Below are 21257 nucleotides of genomic sequence, written 5' to 3'. Positions count from 1 at the left end.
GCCTGTGAGGAATGATTTTCCACAGTATCAGATGAACAACAGACTAAGTGACCGCTGGACAGGAGGGCATGCCGAGGGGGTGTCTCCTCAGCTCACCACACGTGCACCATGCCTGACAGCCCAGCGTCCGGGCACCCCGCTCCCCACAGGGCCCTGCTGAGGGGGCCCCGAGGGCTGCTCACTAACAGGAGTTCCCGGGAGGGAGGCAGGGGCAGGGAGACCACTGCCAGTGGCCATCTGCAACCCTGGGAAGAGTGTGCCCACCCCAGACGGTGGGACCATCTTAAAGGGAAAACCAAAGCGAAAGCAGAAGGTTGGGCAGAAGTTGGGGGGCCACAGGGCCTTGGCCCGCATGCCGGCTGGTTGTGACCCACGGCTCCCTTGCCCTGGGGGTCACCTGCAGGGTCGTAGAACATGCTGTCCGGGTTGATGGAGGCCTCGTAGGGTGGCGGCGGGTCATCGGGTTGGTCGATGTCCGGGTACTTGTACGCGGTGTAGGGAGGGGGAGGGTCATGGAAATGGAAAGTACCGCCTTCCCCATCGTCGGAGAGGTGCAGCGGTGTGAGGCCCGTGCCAAACCCATCTGGGCCATAATCAAAGCCAGGGATCCTTCGGCCAAGGTTGAAGTGGTGCACTGGGCAGTCGGAGAGAGAAACAAGCACGGAGCCGTCACTCCTGGGCTGGACCTGCCACGTCCAGGCCCAGGGCACCACACACTCCGACAGTCACACGCCTGTGTCCAGCTGCTACCTGCCATCCACACTGGGAGCCCCACCCAACAGCTCCGGCCCGCGGAAACTGGGCTCTCAGAGCATCTGGGCCTGACCCGCGACGGCCTCGGCGTGCTGCCCACCCTGCAGCTCCATCTCCAGGAGGGCGCACCGTGACGTGGGGCCTTCAGACCTGACACATGTGCCCTCGGAGGCCCTGGGGCCCTAACACAGCAGCTGTGGTCTCTCATCACCATGATCCTCAGCCCGCCTCCCCACAGGGGCTGGGAAGCCTCCTGGCTTGCTCACTGAGACAAGGGGGAATCTCAGAAACTCTACGCAGGCACTGGCTGTGGCAGAGAACGTGGGCTGAGGAGGGTGGGCCATGCTCCCTAAGCTGCCACCAGCCACGGGTGTCCAAGGTCTTTACTGGGCAGGCTGCCCCGGCAGGTGCCCACACACCCTGGGGGGCCAGGGCTGGCGCCCCTCCCACCACACTCGTGTGGCTCAGCCCGGGAGTGGGAGCAGGAGCGGGCAGGGCACAGCTGCCGGGCAGCCCTGTCTTCCTCCTCCCTGCCCTGGGACCGCGGCTGAGCCGCTGTGGGCGGCAGGGCTGGGCACTCACGGTTTGCTCCAATCAGGGACTCAATGCGCTCCCGGCGCCTCTGGCGCAGCCGATGGACCATGAAGAGCAGCAGCGACAGGATGAGGAAGGAGGACACGCAGCTCACAATCAGACGCATCCCGCTGGCCATGGAGTCCAGCAGGCTGCTGCCGTCTGTGCGGACGGGGAGAGCTGCTCTCAGGAGGGGGGTTTGCCCCCCAGGCAGTGTACCTCCTGCCCCTCCAGCACCAGGCCCCGCACACAGCCACCAGGACGCCGCAGTCCGACCTCAGCCCCTCCTGAAGGCTCTGTCCCCACCCCATTCCCCACCTGCCCCCATCGCTGGGGTTGAGCCCCGGAAGCCACTCGGGGCTGGACGGGGTGCTAAGCAGGACTGCGCATCCGGCCGCAGCACCCAGGTCCTCCCTGATGCAGGGGAGCTGAGGTCAGCAGGGCTGTGTCAGTGGCCTGAGTTCAGAGCTTGGCTTCAGTCCTACGGGGGGCCCAGAGCTCTCTGCCCCGCCCCTACACCCAGCAGTGCTCACATGTGGAGGCTGGGGTCACCTGGACCCCACAGGTGATCAGGAGAGGATGCAGGTGCAGCTTCCTCTGGACCCCAAAGTCCCTGTTTACAGCCCCTGTCTACCCTCAGCCCTGTCAGTGTCTGTTCTGATTCATTTTTTTTACCTTTTTATTTTATATTGGAGTACAGTTGATTAACAATGTTGTGTTAGTTTCAGGTGTACAACACAGTGATTCAGCTAAACATACATGCGTTGGCTGTTCTGATTCCTGACCTCCCCACGCCCACCCTCCTGTCCGCCCTCTCTGTGGGTGGGGAGCCTGAGGGCCACCACCAGGGACTCGACTGCGCACTCACGGTCTCGCAGGATGGAGAGGGGGCACCCAGGGAGGAAGTCTTCACACGGGAACCTCCCCCCCCCGCAACTCACGCTCCTCTCCCCATCGGGTCATAGCGCCCGCCCGAGTAAGGCTGGGCAGGGCCTGCTCTGGGCCAGCTCCGTGGTGGAGGCCCAGGGTCCTGCAGCAGCTTCCTCGGGGGGCCAGAGTCAGGCCTCCACCCGGATGTCTTGGGCAGGGGCGGTGGGGGCCTAGGGCCTGGGCAGCAGCTCTATGGTGAGCACCAACCCCGCCCCGCCAGCCAAGCGTCCCAAAGTCCTCTGCTTGTGGAGGCCGCAGCTGCAGGGTGCTCTGCTAAGGGCCCCGTGCCTCTGACCGCACGTGTCCAGGGGCCTCACCAGGGTGACTCTGCACTCCCGGGGACACTGGCAGCTTCTGGTGATACCTTTGGTGGTCCCCAACAGCAGGCGGGGGAGGCACTTCTGGCACCTGGTGGGCAGAGGCCGGGGATGCAACTCAACATCCCGCTAGCCACTAGCTCAGGGTCTGACCTGCCCTGCCCGGCGCACACCAGGCTTGTTGGGAGCTGCTAGGAGAGGTGCTGGTGCGAGGCAGAGAGGGAGAGAACGGTGTCGGGCATTCCCAGGGCTCTCGCTTGCGTGAGGTTGCCACTTCTGCCGAGTCACAGAATCGGAACCCGGGGGATCTGGGAACACCTGCCTCCAGACGCAGCGTGGAAGCCAGGGAGCTTCACGGGGCAGGAGTGACCTGAGCCATGGGAGCCTCTGTGTCCACTCCCACCTCTGCAACAGCCACATGGGCAAGTCCCCAACCGCCAGCCCTGAGGAGACACTTCACAGCCAACACAGGTGCCAATTGGATGGCCAGGCTCACACTGGCCCTCCTCCCATGGGGCCAGAAAGCTTCCCCCAAAGCTGCATTTACTGCTGACAACACTGGAGTAAATGTGTGAAAGGAAACATCCTCTCACCAATTAGCTGCTGTTCTGATGCCGGTCTCAAGGGAACATTTCATCCCCGTCCGGGAGGAGGTCTGTCAGCCCAGGGGGCTGTTGACATGTCTGTTAACTGGCGGCCAGCTCAGAGACCCCAGGGTGGGGGGTTACCTAAAGCAGCGGGCCTCTGCAATGACTAATTCCTGCTCAGTCCTAAAATAAGCCCAAGGACATGGCCAAGGTCCCCATCATCCATGGTACTCACCAGGAAGAGGCACCAGCAGTCAGACATGAAGAAAAGAGTACTGTCCCAGGGGTCAGAGGCCAGCCAGGGGCCCCCGGGGGCCCCCAACATGGCAGGTCCCTCCATGGGGTCCGGACAGTGCCAGGTGGGGCTGCCTGCTGTGGTCCAGGCTGCAGGTCCCTGGCCAGCCCTGGGCCCCGACAGAAGACACATCCTGCTGCGGCAGACACTGCTGAATGGAAGGGGCCCCGGAGGTCGCTGGCCTGACCCTTGGTCTGATGCCTGAGCCTGCCCAGGCCTCCCCAGGCCACCACCAGGAGCTTGGTGCCCCACCGGGCTCGGTGCCAACAACAGCATCCAGTCTCTGCAGAGGAAGCAGGTGGAGCCGAAGCTCAGCAGGAATCGGAGGCGGGTGCCTGGTCCCTGATGCAGGCTCTGCTACCGGCTGGTGCATGGCCAGCACTTCACCTCTCGGCCCCAAGCCCGGGCACCAGCGCAGGACGGAAGGAAAGGCCGTTGCTCAGCGTCCATTTGATTCCTGAATGAGCCGAATGACCGTTGAACATCTTTTCAGGTGCTTGGCTGACTTCGTGCATCTGCTCTGGTCAAGTGAGCCTCTGCCCATTTTTTAACAGGGTGGTTTGTTTTCTTACTGAGTTTTAAGAGTTCTTTAAATACTCTGAATACAAGACCTTTGTCCGATTTGTGTTTCTCTGTTGGTGGTTTATCTTTTCATTTCTTTAAGGGTCTTTCAATGAGCAGAAGTTTTCAATTTTGATGAAGTCTAATTTATCAATGTTTCTTTTGTGGACCATGCTTTTGATCTAAAAATGTTGCGTATCCCAAGGTCACAAAGATTTTTCTCCTGTTTTCTTTTAAAAGGCTTAATTTTAAAAGAACATATGTTGGGGGGGAGGGATAAATTGGGAGGTTGGGATTGACATATACACACTACTCTATATATAAAATAGATAACTAATAAGACCCTACTGTGTAGCACAGGGAACTCTACTCAGTACTCTGTAATGGCCTATATGGGAAAAGAATCTAAAAAAAGAGTGGATATACGTATATGTCTAACTGATTCACTTTGCTGTATACCTGAAACTAAAACATTGTAAATCAACTATACCCCAATAAAAATTAAAAATAAAAGAACATATGTTTTCTTCTAGAAATTTTATAATTTAAAGTTTTACATAGGTGTATGACCATTTTGCAAGAAGTGTAGTGTAAGGTTAATTTTTTTGTTTTGCTTATGGATGTCCAATTGTTCCAGCTCCATTTGTTGAAAGACTATCCTTTCTTCATTGAATTGTCTTTGTACCTTGGCTAAACAGCAGTTGACCACATAAGTGTAGACTATTTCTAGACTCTCTATTCTGTTCCACTGATCTATGTGTCCATTCTTTTGCTAAAAAATCACTCTGTTTTGCTTACTATGACTATATAGTAAGTTTTATATCTGGTGTCATGAATCCTCCAACTTTGTTCTAATTTTTAAAAACTGGTTTGGCTATTCTAATTCCTTTGCCTTTCCACATGAATTTTAGAATCAGCTTGTTAATGTATATAAAAAACTCTGCTGGAATTTTGGTTGGTGCTGTACAGAATCTATAGATAATTTGGGGAGAATTAACCTCTTAGTGATATTGAGTCTTCTGATCCATGAACATGGTATACCTTTCCTTTTATTTATGCCCTTGATTTCTTTCATCAGTGTCTTAACGATTTGTAGCATACAGACGGTGTGCATATTTTGTAAGATTTGTACCTAAGTATTTCATGGTTTTTGGTGCTACTATAAATGGTACTTTTCTTAAAAATTTCAATTTCCAACTTTTTACAGGTAGTATATATAAACATAATGGATTTTTGCATATTGACCTTGTATCTGGAGACCTTGCTAAACTAAACACATTTATTAATTCTAGTAACATTCTTGTAGATCCTCTGGGATTTTCTACACAGACAATCAGATCATCTACAACAAGAAATGATTCCATTTCTTCCCTTCTGGTCTGGATGCCTTTTCTGACATTGCCCTTGACCTCCCATACAACCCCAAACATGGTGGTGAGAGCAGACGTCCTAGCCTTGTTGAAGGAGATATTTTCCTGGTGTCTCTTTCCTTCGTGCAGTGTGGGCAGTTCCCAGGAGAGGATGCTTGGCCTGGGAGGCAGTCAGAAGGCTGCAGAAGCAAGGCCACAGTGTGGGGCAGGGTGAGGCCCTGACTGGGCTGTTCTGGCTGCACTGGAGAGAGGCCTGTGGCAGCTCTGATCCTGCCCAGATGCCCTGAAGGCCGTGGTCTGCTGAGAAGTCCTCAGAGCTGGGTGGGCTCCATGGGCCATGCATGCCCACAGATGAGTCACCCTTGTATATGTCTGGTCATTCTTACAGAGCCTGGACAGAGAGTCAAGGCAGCAGAAGTCAACTCCTGAGAAATGGAACCAGGAATCCAGGTGAAGAGACTTGTGAAAGCCAGCATTTGACTCCCGTGGAAGGTGAGTAAGCTGGAGGCTGGAGTGATGTGGCTGGGGCGCAGGAGACCTGGCAGGCACCCAACTGGCTTGTCAGACGTCTGCAGGCACGTGCCCTTCAGTAGTGGGTAAAATCTACCCTGTGGGACGGGGAGGCCTGAGCGCGCCCCAGCTCCATGTCCCCTGCTGGCTCCTCGCAAACATGGCCTCTGCATGCACCACAGCCAGCCACACGGGTTTGGGATACACGCCAGAGCACCCGCCTGCCGAGCCTCAGCCAGCCTGACGCTGTCTGGCTTCCCCTGATGGCCCTGGGGAGCAGGACGGCTCTCGGTGTGTGGCCCTCACATGCGGCTCCAGCTTCCCTCCATGGGCCCTGCCCAAGCCGTCCGCTGTGGGGCCCACAAGCCCGTGTCGCTCATACTGAAATTCATGCTTCTGATTTACGTTTCTCTTGAGGTCCTAAATTCACAGGGAGATGCCAGCTGTTCTGGCGTGGAGAACAATCAGCTGCATGAGTTGCTGTGCTAAAGGCTGAAAGGACAGTCCCACCCGCTGCTCTTTTATCAGAAGTGGAAGGAGGAGGGTCACCCAGAGACCACATGGCCCCTGGCGTCCACCGTGAGTCACCACCGAGCGGGGAGGAGTTTTATGTCAAAACTGTGGGTAATATTTAATCTTTTTCTTAAAGATTCTAACAGTAAAGACTGACAATGGCAAGCAACAGAAACTGTCATCACCTTCCACGTCACCACACTCAGAAACAGGAAGAGCTCCAATGGGGACCACGATGGAAGCCAGTTCTGAGTGTTACCAGGAGAGGAGACAGGCCTGCAGCCCTTGGTCACAGCTGCCGTGTGAACACGCACCCCCACGCAAGGCCAAGCTCGCCATCTCACCTGGGTCCAGGCACATGAACTTGCAGCACTCCTTAGGGTCCTTGCGGTACTGCTGGCAGCCCTGGGGACGCTCGCACAGGGCAGCTACGCACATCTCGGGCTCCCCTCTGTGACAGGTGCAGCTCAGGCACGGGTCGTCTCCTTTGGGGGTGAAGTAGAACCCTTCATCCACAACGTTGTCCTTGATGTCGACACACGTCTGACCTGCAATAGGAAGAGGTATGTGGGTCACCAGCCAGAGGAGCCCTGACTCCCCACCCGGGCCTGGGTCAGCATGACAGCAGAGGAGTTGGCAAGATGGACCTGGAGCAGCCCCTTCCAGGGTGGTGGGTCTGCCCATGGTCACAGGGAGGGGCTGAGAGGCCGCCTGACACACTGTCAGGACAACACGCTGCTCAGCATACCTGGCCACGAGCAGACAGCAGGGACAGAGAGCCCGGGGAGAAGCGCTTGCTTTCAAGTGCCTAAGCACATTACATATGAGATTCCCTCCATTATAAAATGCAGATGTCACGAGTACCAGCCCTTTTAGCATCAGAATGTATCTCAAATGAGCCTTGGGAGACGTTCCACTGGACCTGAGACACACAGTGAATTCGTGCAAAGCCGACTGGGACCAGAGGAGGAAGAACTGCTGGTGCGAGACAAGAGGGGGTGAAGGCGCAGGCCCTCAAGCGGCTAGGAGACACGCCCAATGCTGGGCATGAGGGCTGAGGCGGAGGCGTGGTTCTCCTCGGGGACATGAGAAGGAGATGTTCTGGTCTCTCAGTGGGGTAGGGACATCTAGGAAAACTCGCAGAAGACGCCACACCTTGGGTCTGTGCCACACTTGACTGGAGTCAAATCTGTGTAACCCATGTAATCAGGAGCGTGCAGGGCAAGAAACTTACATAAAACTGTTCCTGCTCGAACAGAGGGAGGAAGGATGAAGAAAATGAGCAGAGCCCTTGGAGATGCAGGAAAACCATCTGGAGACACAACGGACAAAGATGCCCACATTCACTGCAAAGCGAAATTCTGCACATCTAGGAAGCTCAATGGACTTCAAGTAGGATAAACACAAAGAACTAACACATCAGACACGGCACAGGGAGAAAGCGGGAAGTCAGAGAGGGCGGAAATCTTAAAAAGAGCAAGAAAAATGACACAATACTTATTGTGAATCCCAGTAAGATTTACTGCCAAGAGGCCAGAAAGCGGTGGGATAATGAATTCTAAGTGCTCAGAGGACAAGCTGTCAACCAAGAGTTCTCCATCCAGCAAAGCTGCCTTTCAAATATGAAGACTTTCCCGGGTAAACAAAACCTGAGAGAACTTGTGCTTTCCGACTCCCAGGATAAGAAACACCAAAGGAAGCTCTGCGCCAAAAAGCAGGTGACCCTCAGAGAATAATCTAAATCCATACAAAAAACCAAAAAGTGCTAGAAAAGGCAATTATGTAATTATAAGACAGTATAAATGCGTATTTTTCCTCCTTTATTCTCTCAACTTAATTAAAAGGCAAATGTATAAAATAATATATCTATAGTGTAGTGTTGGGCCCATAACATATGGAAAGGTAATATACCTGGAATGTATGTGCCAGTGACAGTGAAAGAGGTACGTGGAAGCAAAGCTGCACTGGGCAAAGGAAACGGCTGCAGACGGTAAAGCAATTACAACTGTGTAGTGTTGGGTTTTTAACGTTAAAAGATCTGATGTATGCAGTACTCATGCTGCAAAGAGAGGTAAAGAGAACGGAGTTTCACAGAAGTATGTGACAGTGTGATTTAGAAGAAGCATATATTTGGTCATTCAGATGACCAACATACACTTCTCATATACATTTGGTCTTCGCCCATAGTTCCTGGCTCACAAATGCTTGGAATTTCCTAAGTGCAGAGAGTGATACAGGAGTCTTTTGTTCTGTGATGAAGCGACTTTTGGAAGCTGGTTGCCAGGAGGACCAACCCTGTGATCAGAGGGTTGGAACTTTTGGTTCCCATTCCTTGATTTCTGGGGAAGGGGTGGGTAGGGGCGGGTGGAGGTTGAATCAATCACCAACGGCCAACGATTTAATCAATCATGCCTATATAATGAAGCCTCCATAAAAACCCAAAAGGACAGCTTTTTGGCCCTTTTTGGAAAGCTTCCATGGCATGGAACCAGACCGTTTCTGTGGGCCGCTGTGCTGGGCACCAAGCTCCCCAAGAACAGAGCTCCTTCATTGGGGACCTCGCCTTATGTGTCTCCTCATCACAATAAATCAGTAATCTAGTGGGTAGACAGGTTTCCTGAGTTCTGTGAGCTGTTATAGCAAATTAATCAAGCCTGAGGAGGGGTCAGGGGAACACCATTTTACAGCTACCACTGGAAAAGAAGGAGACTTTAAGTAAAACAAACAAACTACTATGGGTAAAAAAGAGGTTCAATTAATGATTGAAAGGTTCAACTCACCAGGAAGATATAATAATTATAATGGCTTATGTCCCCAACAACATGGTCTCAAGAAAGATAAAGCTAAAATTAGAGAGTATCAAGGAAAAATGGATGAATCAACATCCATAGTGAGAGATTGTAACATGTCTCTTTCAAAAATTGATGTATCATGCAGCCAAAAAAGATCTTAGCAAGAGCACCAACAAGCCTGAGCTACCAGATGTATAAAAACCCTGTGGCTGGGAGTTCATAAAGATGAATCAAAGAGGCAAACCTCCAGTGAGACTGATCAAGAAAAAAGGAAGAGTACGTAAATGATATCAGGAAACAAAAGGAGAGCCCAATGACAGACATACAAATGCTTCAAAAAAATCATAAGCTATTATTTAGATTAGATTACATGAGCAATGTCCTAGATACACATGACTTACCGAAACTGACTCAAGAAAACTAGGAGATGTGAATACGCCTATAGCCATTAAAGGAACTAAATCAGTATTAAAAATCTCACATGTATACACACACACACGCACTCGCACGTGCACACACACACACACGTCTTAGCTCTGTCCATTGAAAGGGCATAAAAGCAATGAGCATTAACTAGTGCTCAGGTCCTCCAAGGATGATTCCAGAGAGTACAAGATGAACTTGGAAATGCTCAAAGAATGATGCAGACATGTCAAAAGGACAGCCTGTGTAACTGTTATTATTTCATAATGCTCATGAATCCAAAAGCTTAGAGAAGAAATGGCTCAATTATTTGAAAACCACAAACTATCAAAAACTCACTGAAGAGGAAATAAGATAATCTTGATAGTCCTATAACCATTAAACAAATTGAATTCATAATTAAAAAGCTGTCCCCAAATGGTTTTACTGGAGAAGTCTACCAAATATTTGAAAAATTAACACCAATTCTATATAATCTTTTCCAGAAAACAGAAGAGGGTGGAACATTTCTCAACTCATTTTGTGAGGTCAGTGTTACCCTGATACCAAAACTGTACAGTACAAAAAAAGAAAACTACAGACCAATATTTCTCATGGACTTAAATGTAAAAATCCTCAGTAAAATATTAGCAAACCAAATTCAACATTGTACTCAATGAATTATATACTATGACCAAGTGGGATTTATTCCAGAAATGTAAATCTGGTTTAATACTAAAAAAATCAGGGACTTCCCTGGTGGCGCAGTGGTTAAGAGTCTGCCTGCCAATGTAGGGGACACCGGGTTCGATCCCTGGTCTGGGAAGATCCCACATGCTGTGGAGCAACTAAGCCCGTGTGCCACAACTACTGAGCCTGTGCTCTACAATCCACGAGCCACAACTACTGAAGCCCGCGCACCTAGAGCCCATGCTCCGCAACAAGAGAAGCCACTGCAAAGGGGAGCCACCGCAATGAGAAACCCGCACACCACAACGAAGGGTAGCCCCTGCTCGCTGCAACTAGAGAAAGCCCGCGCAAAGCAACAAAGACCCAACGCAGCCAAAAATAAATAAAATAAAATAAATTTATAAAAATTTAAAAATTAAAAAATCAACGTACTCCACCATCTCGATAAGCTAAGGAAGAAATACCATATGTTCATAAAAATGATGCAGAAAAAGCATTTGACAAAATCTAATATTTATAAAAACTCTTAGCAAGTTAGGAATAAAGGGAAACTTCAACTTGATAAAAAATACCTGCCCAAAATACCTATAGCTAATATGATACTTAATGGTAAAAGGAGTGAATACATTGCCCATAAGATCAGGATACCTGTTCTCATCATTCTTATTCGACACAGTGCTGGGAGTTTTAGGCATTGCAGTAAGGCAAGATAAACAAGTAAAAGACACAGAGACTTAGAAGAAAGAAATAAAACTATCTCTATTTGCAGATAACATGATTGTATATATAGAAAATCCCAAGCAATCTACCAAAAAACTTCCTAGAATAAGTGACTTCAGCAAGGTCACAGAATACAAGATCAAAATACAAAAACCAATTACATTTCTTTACACTAACAATAAACATATGTAAGCCAAAATTTAAAACACATACATTTACAACTGCTCCAAAGAAAATGAATTACTTAGATATATACTTACACATGTAGAGGATCTGTTTGCTGAAAAATACATAATGCTCATGAAAGAAATAAAAGAATATCTAAGTAAATGGAGAGACATACCATGTTTGTGCATTGGAAGATTCAACATTGTAAACATGTACATCTCCCCAGATTGACCTATAGGTTTAATGCACTTCCTGTCTAAATCCCAGCAAGGTTTTTATAGACAGATAAGCTTATTCTAAAATTTAGGTAGAAAAGGCACAGGCTCTAGAACAGCTAACACCATCCTGACCTAGAAGAATAAGGTGGGAGGAACCACTTCCTGATTTCAACACTGATTATACAGCTACAGTAATCAAGACAGTGTGGTAATGCAGAAGGTTCAATGGAACAGAATAGAGACCCAGAAATATACCCACACAAACATGCTTGACTAAGTTTTGACAACGGCACAAAATGCAATGGAGGCAAGACAGCTTTTCAACAAACAGTGCCGGAGCAACTGGACATCCACAGCAAAAAAATGAAGCTTGACCTAATTCTCACACCTTATTAAAAAATTAACTCAAAATGGATCACAGACTCAAATGTAAAATACAAACTGTAAAACTTTTAGAACACAACACAAGGTAAACTCTTCAGAATGTAAGGCTAGGCAAAGAGTTTTCAGACTTGACACCAAAAGAGTGACCCATAGAAGGAAGAATTGTTAAACTGAACTTCAGCAAAACTAAAAACCTTTGTTCTGTTAAAGCCCATGTGAAGAGGATGAAGACAAGCTATAGATTAGGAAAAATACCTGTAAAAAACTCATCTGCCAAAGAACTAGAACCTACAGTACATAAAGAACTCTCAAAACTCAACAGTAGGGAGTTCCCTGGTGGCGCAGTGGTTAAGAATCCACCTGCCGATGCAAGGGACATGGGTTCGAGCCCTGGTCTGGGAAGATCCCACATGCCGTGGAGCAACTAAGCCCGTGTGCCACAACTACTGAGCCTGCATGCTGCAACTACTGACCCCGTGTGCCACAACTACTGAGCCCACGTGCCACAACTACTGAAGCCCACGTGCCTAGAGCCCGTGCTCCACAGCAAGAGAAGCCACCGCAATGAGAAGCCCACACACCGCAATGAAGAGTAGTCCCTGCTCGCTGCAACTAGAGAAAGCCCGTGCGCAGCAATGAAGACCCAATGCAGCCAAAAAAATAAATAAAATAAATAAATTAAAAAAAAAAAAAACTCAACAGTAGAAAAACCAAACAATCCAACTAGAAAATGGACAAATGACATGTACAGATATTTCACCAAAGAAACTATACAAATAAGCACACGGAAAGGTTTAACATCATTAGCCTCAGGGAAATGCAAATTAAAACCATGAGATAGTACTACATACCTATCAGAATGGCTAAAAATTAAAAACAGTGAAAATCACAAGTGCTGGCCACGATGTGGAGAAAACTGGGTCACTCTTACATGGCTGGTGGGAATGTAAACACTCTGAAAAAGTTCGCTAGTTTCATAAACAATGAAACATGCAACTACCATACAACCCAGCAACTGCAATCCTGTGCATTTATCCCAGAGAAGGGAAAACTTACATTCACAGAAAAACCTGTGTGCACATGTTTATGGCAGCTTTAACTGTAACAGTCAAAAACTGGAATCGGCTCAGCTGTCCTTCAACAGGTTAGTGACTGGTTAAATGCTACTCAGCAATAAAAAGGAACAAAGTACTGACAAGACACACGTGTAACAACTTGGAACTGTGCTGGGTAAAGAGCCAATCCCAAAAGGATGCATAGCAATATGGTTCAATTTATACAACACTATTGAAATGAAAAAACTTTAGAAATGTTAGTGGTTGTAAGTGGTTAGGGATGGGCTGGCTTCTAGCCAGCCCACCTCCAGCTTCCCACACCAACCACATCCAATCCGAGCACACCTGGAGCCATCAGGGCACCACTGAAAAGTCCCTTGCTGGATCCACAACCCCAGCTGGAAGTGGGGAAGCACTTGAGGAGCCCATGCCGCTGGGAGGCCTGAGGACAGATGCCCTGAAGAGGGGCCCAAAGGGAAAACCTAAAGCAGAGGCTGGAACAGACACTAAGAAGAGCCCTGTAGCAAACCAGATGCATAAAGGTAGCCACAGCCCAGCCCGACTCCTGCTGAGACAGACCCCTCCACCCACTACATCCAAGGCCCACAGAAGAAAGGCCAGCCTATTTCCAGGCACCAAAATGACTGGACTCCCCTCTACTGTCCTACACAAGGCGCTGACTTTCAACAAAATATGACAAGGCACACGACAAACCAGAAGAAAATACCAAACTCCAGAGACAACACGATCATCAAATCCAGACTCGGATATGACACAGAAGAAGGAACTAACACACAGAAAATTTAACACAAGTAGGATTAATATGCGAAAACCTCTAGTGGAAAAGTTGACAACATACAAGATGGGAAATTCAGCAGAGAGAAACCGTAAGCATCAAACAGAAATGCCAGAAATGAAATGTTAAAAAAAAAAAAAGATGAAGAAAGTCATCAGTGGGTTCACAAGTAGACTCAACACAGCCAAGGAAAGAATTAGTAAACTCGAAGGCAGGTCTATAGAAATTACTCAAACAGAAAGACCAAAAGGAAATTAGAGACACCACAACTAAGTGCAATGCATGATTCTGGACTGGATCCTGGGCCAAGAAAAAGAAAACCCGTAAAGCACATTATTGAAACAACTGATAACACCAGAGTAACAAATTGCAGATTGTTGTGCGGTGTTTGTTGTGTAGTATTTATTGTGCAGTATTGCGTCTAGATCAAACGTCCTTGTTTGGATAATTGTGCTGTGGTTATATAAGAACATGCTGTTGTTCTTAGAAACACGCACTGAGTATTTAGGCCTCAAGGGCACAGTATCTCTAACTTACTCTCAAAAGATTTAGGAAAAATAGGCAGAAAAGAATGATAAAGCAAATGTGGCAAAATATAAATAACTGGTGATTCTGTGTAGAAGGCGTATGACAGGAAGTTCCTTGTATCATTCTAGTAACTTTTCCCTAAGTGTGGAATGATATCTAAGTAACAAGTTAGAAAGTTCCCTAGCCCCTGGGCCCAGATGCTCCTATAGGGTTGGTCTATCAAACAAGGACAAGATTATCACCAACTTGTACAAACTGACTTAGAGGCTGGTAAAAGAGAATGCTTCCCAGCTCATTTCATAAACCTAATACAAATGTGATACCAAAAACTATTCAAGGAGCACGTGGAAAAGGAATGGTAGTAAGAGGCTAAGCTCACTTCTTAAAGCAGTTTCAAAAATCCTAAATAAAATAACAGCAAACCAAAGATGGCAATATACATACAAAAACCAGGATGGTTTAAAATGAGAAAATCTATTAATGTGAAAGAGTAAATGATAAAATCACATAATATAAACAAGGCAGTAATGTAAAACAGTAAAGAAGAAACACCACACACTCCCAATAAATTCCGAAAAAGCATTAATATAAAAATCAATACATTTTTGTAATGTAAAAATTCCCAGCAAACAAGGACTAGATGGGTACTTCCTTAGCCTCATAAAGGTATCTGGTTTTCTAAGTCCTAGAGAAAGTCTTACATTTAATGCTGAAACACTAAAAGCCATCCCTTTTGGGCTGGGAAGATAAGAATGCTCATTACTACCACTTCTAAGTGAAGCTGCAAGAAAAGAAACACCAGGGAAAAAAAGTAAAGAAGTTTTAAAGAGAGAAAAGAGATTTGAAAGAAAACACAGAAATGTCTAAACAGAAAGTCTATTCTCTAATAGACACCTAATAAGGGAGTTCAGAAAACTGATCCCCAAATTCATACAGAAGAGGAAAAGGCCCACAACAGGCAACACGATGGCTGAGGACAGGAGAGGAGCCCACCAGCTGGGAGGACTTCTCACGAAGCTCCTATAAATGTGATGACATGGTGCCCATGCAAGGACTGACCAACGGCCAAGTCCAAAACCAGGCTCTGGCCCCTGTGAAACCCTGACCCACGACAAATCAGCAGGGAAGGCAAGGATGGTCCCCGGAGGGGACAGATGAGGGAGCCCTGCCCTCGGGCTGCACAATCACGGCGTGGCCCTGAGGCTGGAAGAACCTCAATGTGGAACGTGGGCGAGCGAGCTGGCAGAGGACCCAGAACAGACCTGACACCACAGGCTGGAGGGCAGCGGCCCAGACGGGGCTGACAGAGAAGCAGAGTGAGGGCCTCTGGAGGACCCGCGGAGAGCAGGGGGAGGTGACTAAGGGAGTCCGCGGCTCCGGGACACCACGAGATGCGGCAGGTCCTCTGGTCACCACTGTCATCCCGACTCCTAACGACACGGGGTGGGCAGGGCCTCTGTCCTGCGGGGAGATGAGGGCCCAGGGATGACATTGCAGCCCAGCCTACAGGGCCAAACAGGACGCCTCCCAGCGTCAGATGTGCGCTTACTTCTTTTACACAGAAACGAGGACTTGTCATGGCAGCTCTCGGCATGCCAGCTGTGCAGGTCGTGGTGGCGGAGCGTGGGGAAGTGGAAGCACTGCAGCTGCGCGCAGAACACGCCATCACCCTCTGACGTGGCCGCCGCGAAGATGGGGTCCGGGGGCAGGAGCACCTCTGAGGAGCCTGCGGGACAGACAGTGTCACAGCACAATGGCAGCAGGCCGGGGAGCAGGGAGGCAGGCACGCTTAGAAACGTTACTGCAACGTCAGAGGCCCTGCAAGGACGGCAGTGCCCACAGGAAGGAGAAAGACGCCCTTTCCTCCCCAGAGGGACTCAGCCAGTGAGAAGCTGTGGACCCTCCTCGACCACAGTGTCAGGACCACAAGTGTGCCCAGGAGTGTCCGCACTGTCCTAAAGGCTGGCACCCTCTGCTGGGGTTAGGGATTCACCCCAAGAGCTGGGATTAGGGCAGGTGAGAACCTACTAGAATGATCCTCAGCAGGCATGCTATGACTCTGAGCCTGGAAACCTAATGGCCATTTCCGAGTCAACTACTCCACCGGGAAATAGGAACAGGCACTCATACTCCAGGAGTACAGGTCAGGGATGCTCCAGCAGGACCTTTGAGGACTGAGGGGGTGCCGCTCGGGGGAAAGCCACTGCCCGGGGCCCTGACCGGTCTGTGTGGAGACACGGCCGCCCATCTGCCACAAGGTCCCCCAGGCTGGGAGACGGGTGAGCTCTGCCCGAGCGCGACGTCCCTTCACTTTCCACAGGGAGGTGACAGAGCAAGCTGCCCGGGATCCCCGGGCTCACCAGCCCTCACTTGTCCTCAGAGACACATCAACAGCAGGACTGGGATGTGTTTGGGAAAAGGAACTGGCCCCAAGCTCAAGCCAGAGGCCCAAGGAGCAGCCTAACAGGAGAGGCCCAAGGAGGGACAAGGCAAGGCGTGTGGCTCGGGTGGCAGGTGGAGGAACCTGCCAGCACCTGGGCAATGGGACAGGTGACCATAGGCAGGTGGGAACGCAGCTGCTCACACGGCTCCTGATGTCACCTCGGTAGTTAAAGCAACACACACGTACGCTTACACATGCACGCTCACACTCACATACACGATCTATTTTAATTCCACCTGCCTGACGGTTTCAGGATGTTTTTGGACTCTAACTCTGACCTTCCCTGTCCTAGGAAGCCTGTCCCTCCCTCTCTGGCCTGAGTTCATGTCCGCTGCACACTCTGCTCATTTTTATGCTCCAATTAAAGTTGTGGACTTTGAAACGAGGGTGGACGGTCTAGAAATGGCCAAGGGAGAAGCCACCACAGGTTCCAGAGGAGGCCAAGCCCCACCTGGGCCTGGGGGAAGGGCCTGACCGGGGCTGGGCCATCACAGCCTCCCCGGGTCTGGGGCCCAATCCTCCACACAGCCCCGCACCGGGCACCCGGGTGGGAGAAGGTTGGAGTGGAGAGCCTGGCAACAGTCGCCCTTGTCAGGATGACGCCCCCCAGGTTCAAGCCCAACAACACTTCTGAAGGACCAGGAAGCCTTACCTTTGAATGCCACCTCCCAGTGACCTTCTAAGGAGCGGTTCCGGCCAGTGATGACGTACTGGTAGCCGACCCACAACCTGCAGGAAGACAGATGGCAGGAGACCTCAGTGGGACAGGGGGAAGCAGGCACCACCGTGTGAGTGTGTGCATGTTTTCTTTTTTTTAAAAATAAACTTATTTATTTATTTATTTTTGGCTGCATTGGGTCTTCGTTGCTGTGTGCAGGCTTTCTCTAGTTGCAGAGAGCGGAGGCTACTCTTCATTCCAGTGCGCAGGCTTCTCGTTGTGGTGGCTTCTCTTGTTGCAGAGCACGGGCTCTAGGTGCGAGGGCTTCAGTAGTTGTGGCACGTGGGCTCAGCAGTTGTGGCTTACAGACTCTAGAGCACAGGCTCAGTAGTTGTGGCACATGGGCTTAGCTGCTTCACGGCATGTGGGATCTTCCCGGACCAGGGCTCGAACCCGTGTCCCCTGCATTGGCAGGTGGCTTCTTAACCACTGTGCCACCAGGGAAGTCCCTGAATGTGTGCGTTTTTTTTTAATTAATTAATTAATTAATTAATTTTTTTTTTTTTAATTTATTTATGGCTGTGTTGGGTCTTGTTTCTGTGCGAGGGCTTTCTCTAGTTGCAGCAAGTGGGGGCCACTCTTCATCGCGGTGCGCGGGCCTCTCACTATCGCGGCCTCTCTCGTTGCGGAGCACAGGCTCCAGACGCGCAGGCTCAGTAGTTGTGGCTCACGGGCCCAGTTGCTCCGCGGCATGTGGGATCTTCGCAGACCAGGGCTCGAACCCGTGTCCCCTGCACTGGCAGGCAGATTCTCAACCACTGCGCCACCAGGGAAGCCCAATGTGTGTATTTTTAATAGTTACACTAACCTTTAAAATATTGAGCTTCAAAGGCATTAATGATTTTTGAAAGTTTTGATACTTAGTTTTAATAAAATGCGTTAAAATTCTAAATAATAAACTCACTAGTCAGAAAAAGTTTTTATCTCGGGTAACTCCTGCCAAGACTCTTCTTATTAGCTGATCCAATAAAGCTTTTACATTCTAAGTAAAATCAACCTAGTTCTTGGTGGACACAAACCTGTGAATACACTAAAACCAAAGAGTAGTATGCTCTGAGGGGTGAGTTTTACGGCATATGAATTACACCTCAATAAAAGACAACCCCTATGAGTACATACTGCCTCCCTTGGAGCCTCCCACCTGACAGATGCTCCCGAGTGTGCTCGGCACAGCACTCAGGGGCCCCCGACCCCAGCCTCCCAGCTCTGGAGATGTCCATCAGTGGGTCCCCGGCTGCCGTGGGTGCTACTCTGCCCCTCCAGCCCCCACCATGCATGTGCCCATCCTGAGGGCACATCCCCACCCCTCTCCCTTTTCCAAGGACTCAACCACCCAGTGAGCTGGGAGTTATCTTTCTCACTTTGGTGATCTGCCAAGCTCACAGGGCATAACGGTGGAGCCTCCACCTGCCATGGTCACTGCACTCCTATGGCAGTGTGGCAGCCTTTGCCATCGTGCAGAGGGAGCACCGGCAGTATGGTGACCCTGTGATCCACTGCCAGCCCCAGCAGTGTGGAAGGGGTCCTCAGCACACATCTGACCCCAGAACAAAGCCCCCTGAATGCCGGGCCTGGGAGAGGCCGGCAGTTGGCCAGTTTCCACGCTTGCTTTCTGATGCTGCGGAGCCTGGGGGTCTAGGCCAGGCTCCGGAGCCAGACCGCCTGGGTTGGAACCTGGCACGCCGCAGTTAATACGTGCCCTGGTCACCACCCTGGGCCCTGTGTTGTCTGGGGGACTGAACGAGTGGGCCCATGGAAGGCACTGAGCACGGGCCTGGCAGAGCCTACTTTCTCAGAAGGATCCCCCCACCTACCTGCACGGCCTGCGAGCCAGGCCTACGAAGCCCCATGTGGAGCAGCCCCTCCTGACACAGGCCCAGACCCCCTGCAGTTGCAGCAGAACCCACGGAGGGGGACCAACGAAAAGGACTGGCCCAAGGTGACACAAGGTGGCAGCCCATCCCTGCCCCTCTGAGAGACTCTGCCCCATCGCAATACCTACCCTAAACCCCCATCTCCATTTGCTTCCAGGGGGCGGGGCTGCTGCGGGCTGCCAGAGGTCACGTCCTGGAGGCCATCACGCTAGGCAGGCCTTGGCACCCCCCAGGCCCCGGGCCCCACCCCGGACTCACTTGTGCTGGTCCTGCCACGCGAAGCTCCGCTCGGGCTGGTCCCATTCCTGGGCCAGGACGAAGCGCAGCTCCTGGTCAGTGGAGAAGGTGGCGAGGGACCCGTTCACGCGCTGGCAGGTCTGCGCGGCATCCCAGTAGTTCTCCCCGCTCAGGTAGACTCGGTAGCAGCTGGCCGTGCCCTCGTAGTGGTGCCACCCTGTCGGGCACTTCCCTAGGAAACATGAAGGACGGCGGGGAGTTGTCCCCCAAGTTAGCACCCTCACTCCAAAATGCAACTGTACATGCTGCATCTAAGCAGCTCAGAAACCACCCAAGAAAGGGGAAGCTGAGGCTCAACAGGGGAGCTCTGTCTCCAAGACCATGAGCCTCCCGGTTGTATGAGGCTGTAGCCGCTGGGCAGTCAAGATCAGCTGCTGAGTTCGCTGACTAAAGTGGCTGAAGAGCCGGTAGAACTCCTCAGGCTGGCAGTGTGAGCATTCCCACTACATCACCACACCTAAGCATGTCTACTCAGGAGGGGGTTTCAGCTGTGGTTTTTCTGCCTTTCAATTTTCCTTAAATTTATTTTGTTCTTTTAAAATACTAATATCGTAGAGAGTTCATTAAATAACTAGTTATTTAAAAAATTTTTTTAAACAGAGGGAGAGCCACCTACAAAAGGGTGGGTACAGTTCAGCCCCAAAAGGTAACCACCTCGTAAAAAAAAAGCAGTCTGGTTCCAGAGCCTGGGTTCAGGTCATGGCTTCCTCACTCGGGCTGCGTGGCTTTGGGCAGGTCATTGTGCAGCTTCACCCATCAAAGGAGGCCCTGAAGGGCTATTTTAGGCGGACACCCCAGCACAGCCAAGTGGCATGGGAGAGCCAGGGACCACGTGGGGGGTGAGCCTTTGATCACGAACAGGGCAGGTCTGCAACTTACTGCTGAAGCGGACGGGCTGTGCCACGTTCATGGCATGGAAGTGCGTGGGGTCGCCGCCTCGAGCCCGCCCCGGCCTCGGATCCACAGCCTCCTTCCCATGGTAAGGATGCGCCTCCCCGATCACTTCTGAAAGCAGAAAGAGAGTGGCTGTCAACACTGCTCATGGGGGCCAGGCACCAAAGTGAACCGCGGTGCAGTCACATGCGGGGGGGTTGGGAGGGCAGGGAGGAGGCAGCACAGATTCCATCTATTCAGGTTTTCTTTAGAACTCTAAAACGTGCCGTCTGTGCCAAATGGGTTACATGAGCTTCTTGCTGAAATTACGCCTGGGCAGTCTTCATTTTTCATTATGACTACGAAATGGGGACTCTCAGTTGCATTTTCTAACAGGCTACTGCGGGCACATCACAGGGTCAGCTACTCCTGCTTAACACCCTCCAGCAGCCCCGGCCCCAGGGGGTTCTCTGCAGAGCCCAGGCTGCTCCCCCACTGGCCTGGAGCCTCCCCTCTTAGCTGTGTGTGGCCCTCCCTGCCTGCTGGCCCCTCTCTCAGCCTCAAGGCCAGGGTCAGGGCACCTGGCACAGGCCCTCGTGTGTAGCAGACCTGGAGCATGGTTAAAGTGTGACCAGAAAGCTCAGGGTGAGGAAGAATGCTAGCTTTATGTGTGGTGGTCCAAGGGTAATTCGCAGGTCTGAGAGAGGAGACCCAGAGAAGCGAGGAGATTTACCCAAGGCAGGAGAGAGTCAGGGGCTATGTTTCCGAGGGGCCTCTGCGCTCTGCCTGCAGGGGGGCACCTGGTGGAGGATACCGGTACAAGGTCAGCACAGGCGACGAACTTGGTCTGCACAGCTGCACAGACACCACAGACACCTGCCTGCAGCTGG

General features: G+C 50.7%; 1 protein-coding gene across 3 annotated transcripts in view; it reads right to left on the bottom strand.

Moving 5' to 3' along the window:
• Nucleotides 1-21257, bottom strand: part of DGCR2 (DiGeorge syndrome critical region gene 2) — a 71220-nt gene that overhangs the window by 3572 nt on the left and 46391 nt on the right. Inside the window, exons 3-9 of one of the 3 annotated variants that reach the window (XM_082354017.1) lie at nucleotides 20374-20499; nucleotides 19456-19666; nucleotides 17258-17334; nucleotides 15712-15888; nucleotides 6754-6957; nucleotides 1336-1506; nucleotides 398-634 (exon numbers count right to left, since the gene is read on the bottom strand). In XM_082354017.1, coding sequence (XP_082210143.1) covers nucleotides 398-634; nucleotides 1336-1506; nucleotides 6754-6957; nucleotides 15712-15888; nucleotides 17258-17334; nucleotides 19456-19666; nucleotides 20374-20499 — 1203 coding nt within the window. The remainder of the gene's footprint in view (nucleotides 1-397; nucleotides 635-1335; nucleotides 1507-6753; nucleotides 6958-15711; nucleotides 15889-17257; nucleotides 17335-19455; nucleotides 19667-20373; nucleotides 20500-21257) is intronic. The other 2 variants (XM_082354018.1, XM_082354019.1) reach the window with 2 other exon arrangements.

The sequence above is a fragment of the Balaenoptera borealis genome, assembly GCF_965194805.1.
Source record: "Balaenoptera borealis genome assembly, chromosome: 14".
NCBI lineage: Eukaryota > Metazoa > Chordata > Mammalia > Artiodactyla > Balaenopteridae > Balaenoptera > Balaenoptera borealis.
This window is presented reverse-complemented; position numbering and strand designations above follow the sequence as displayed.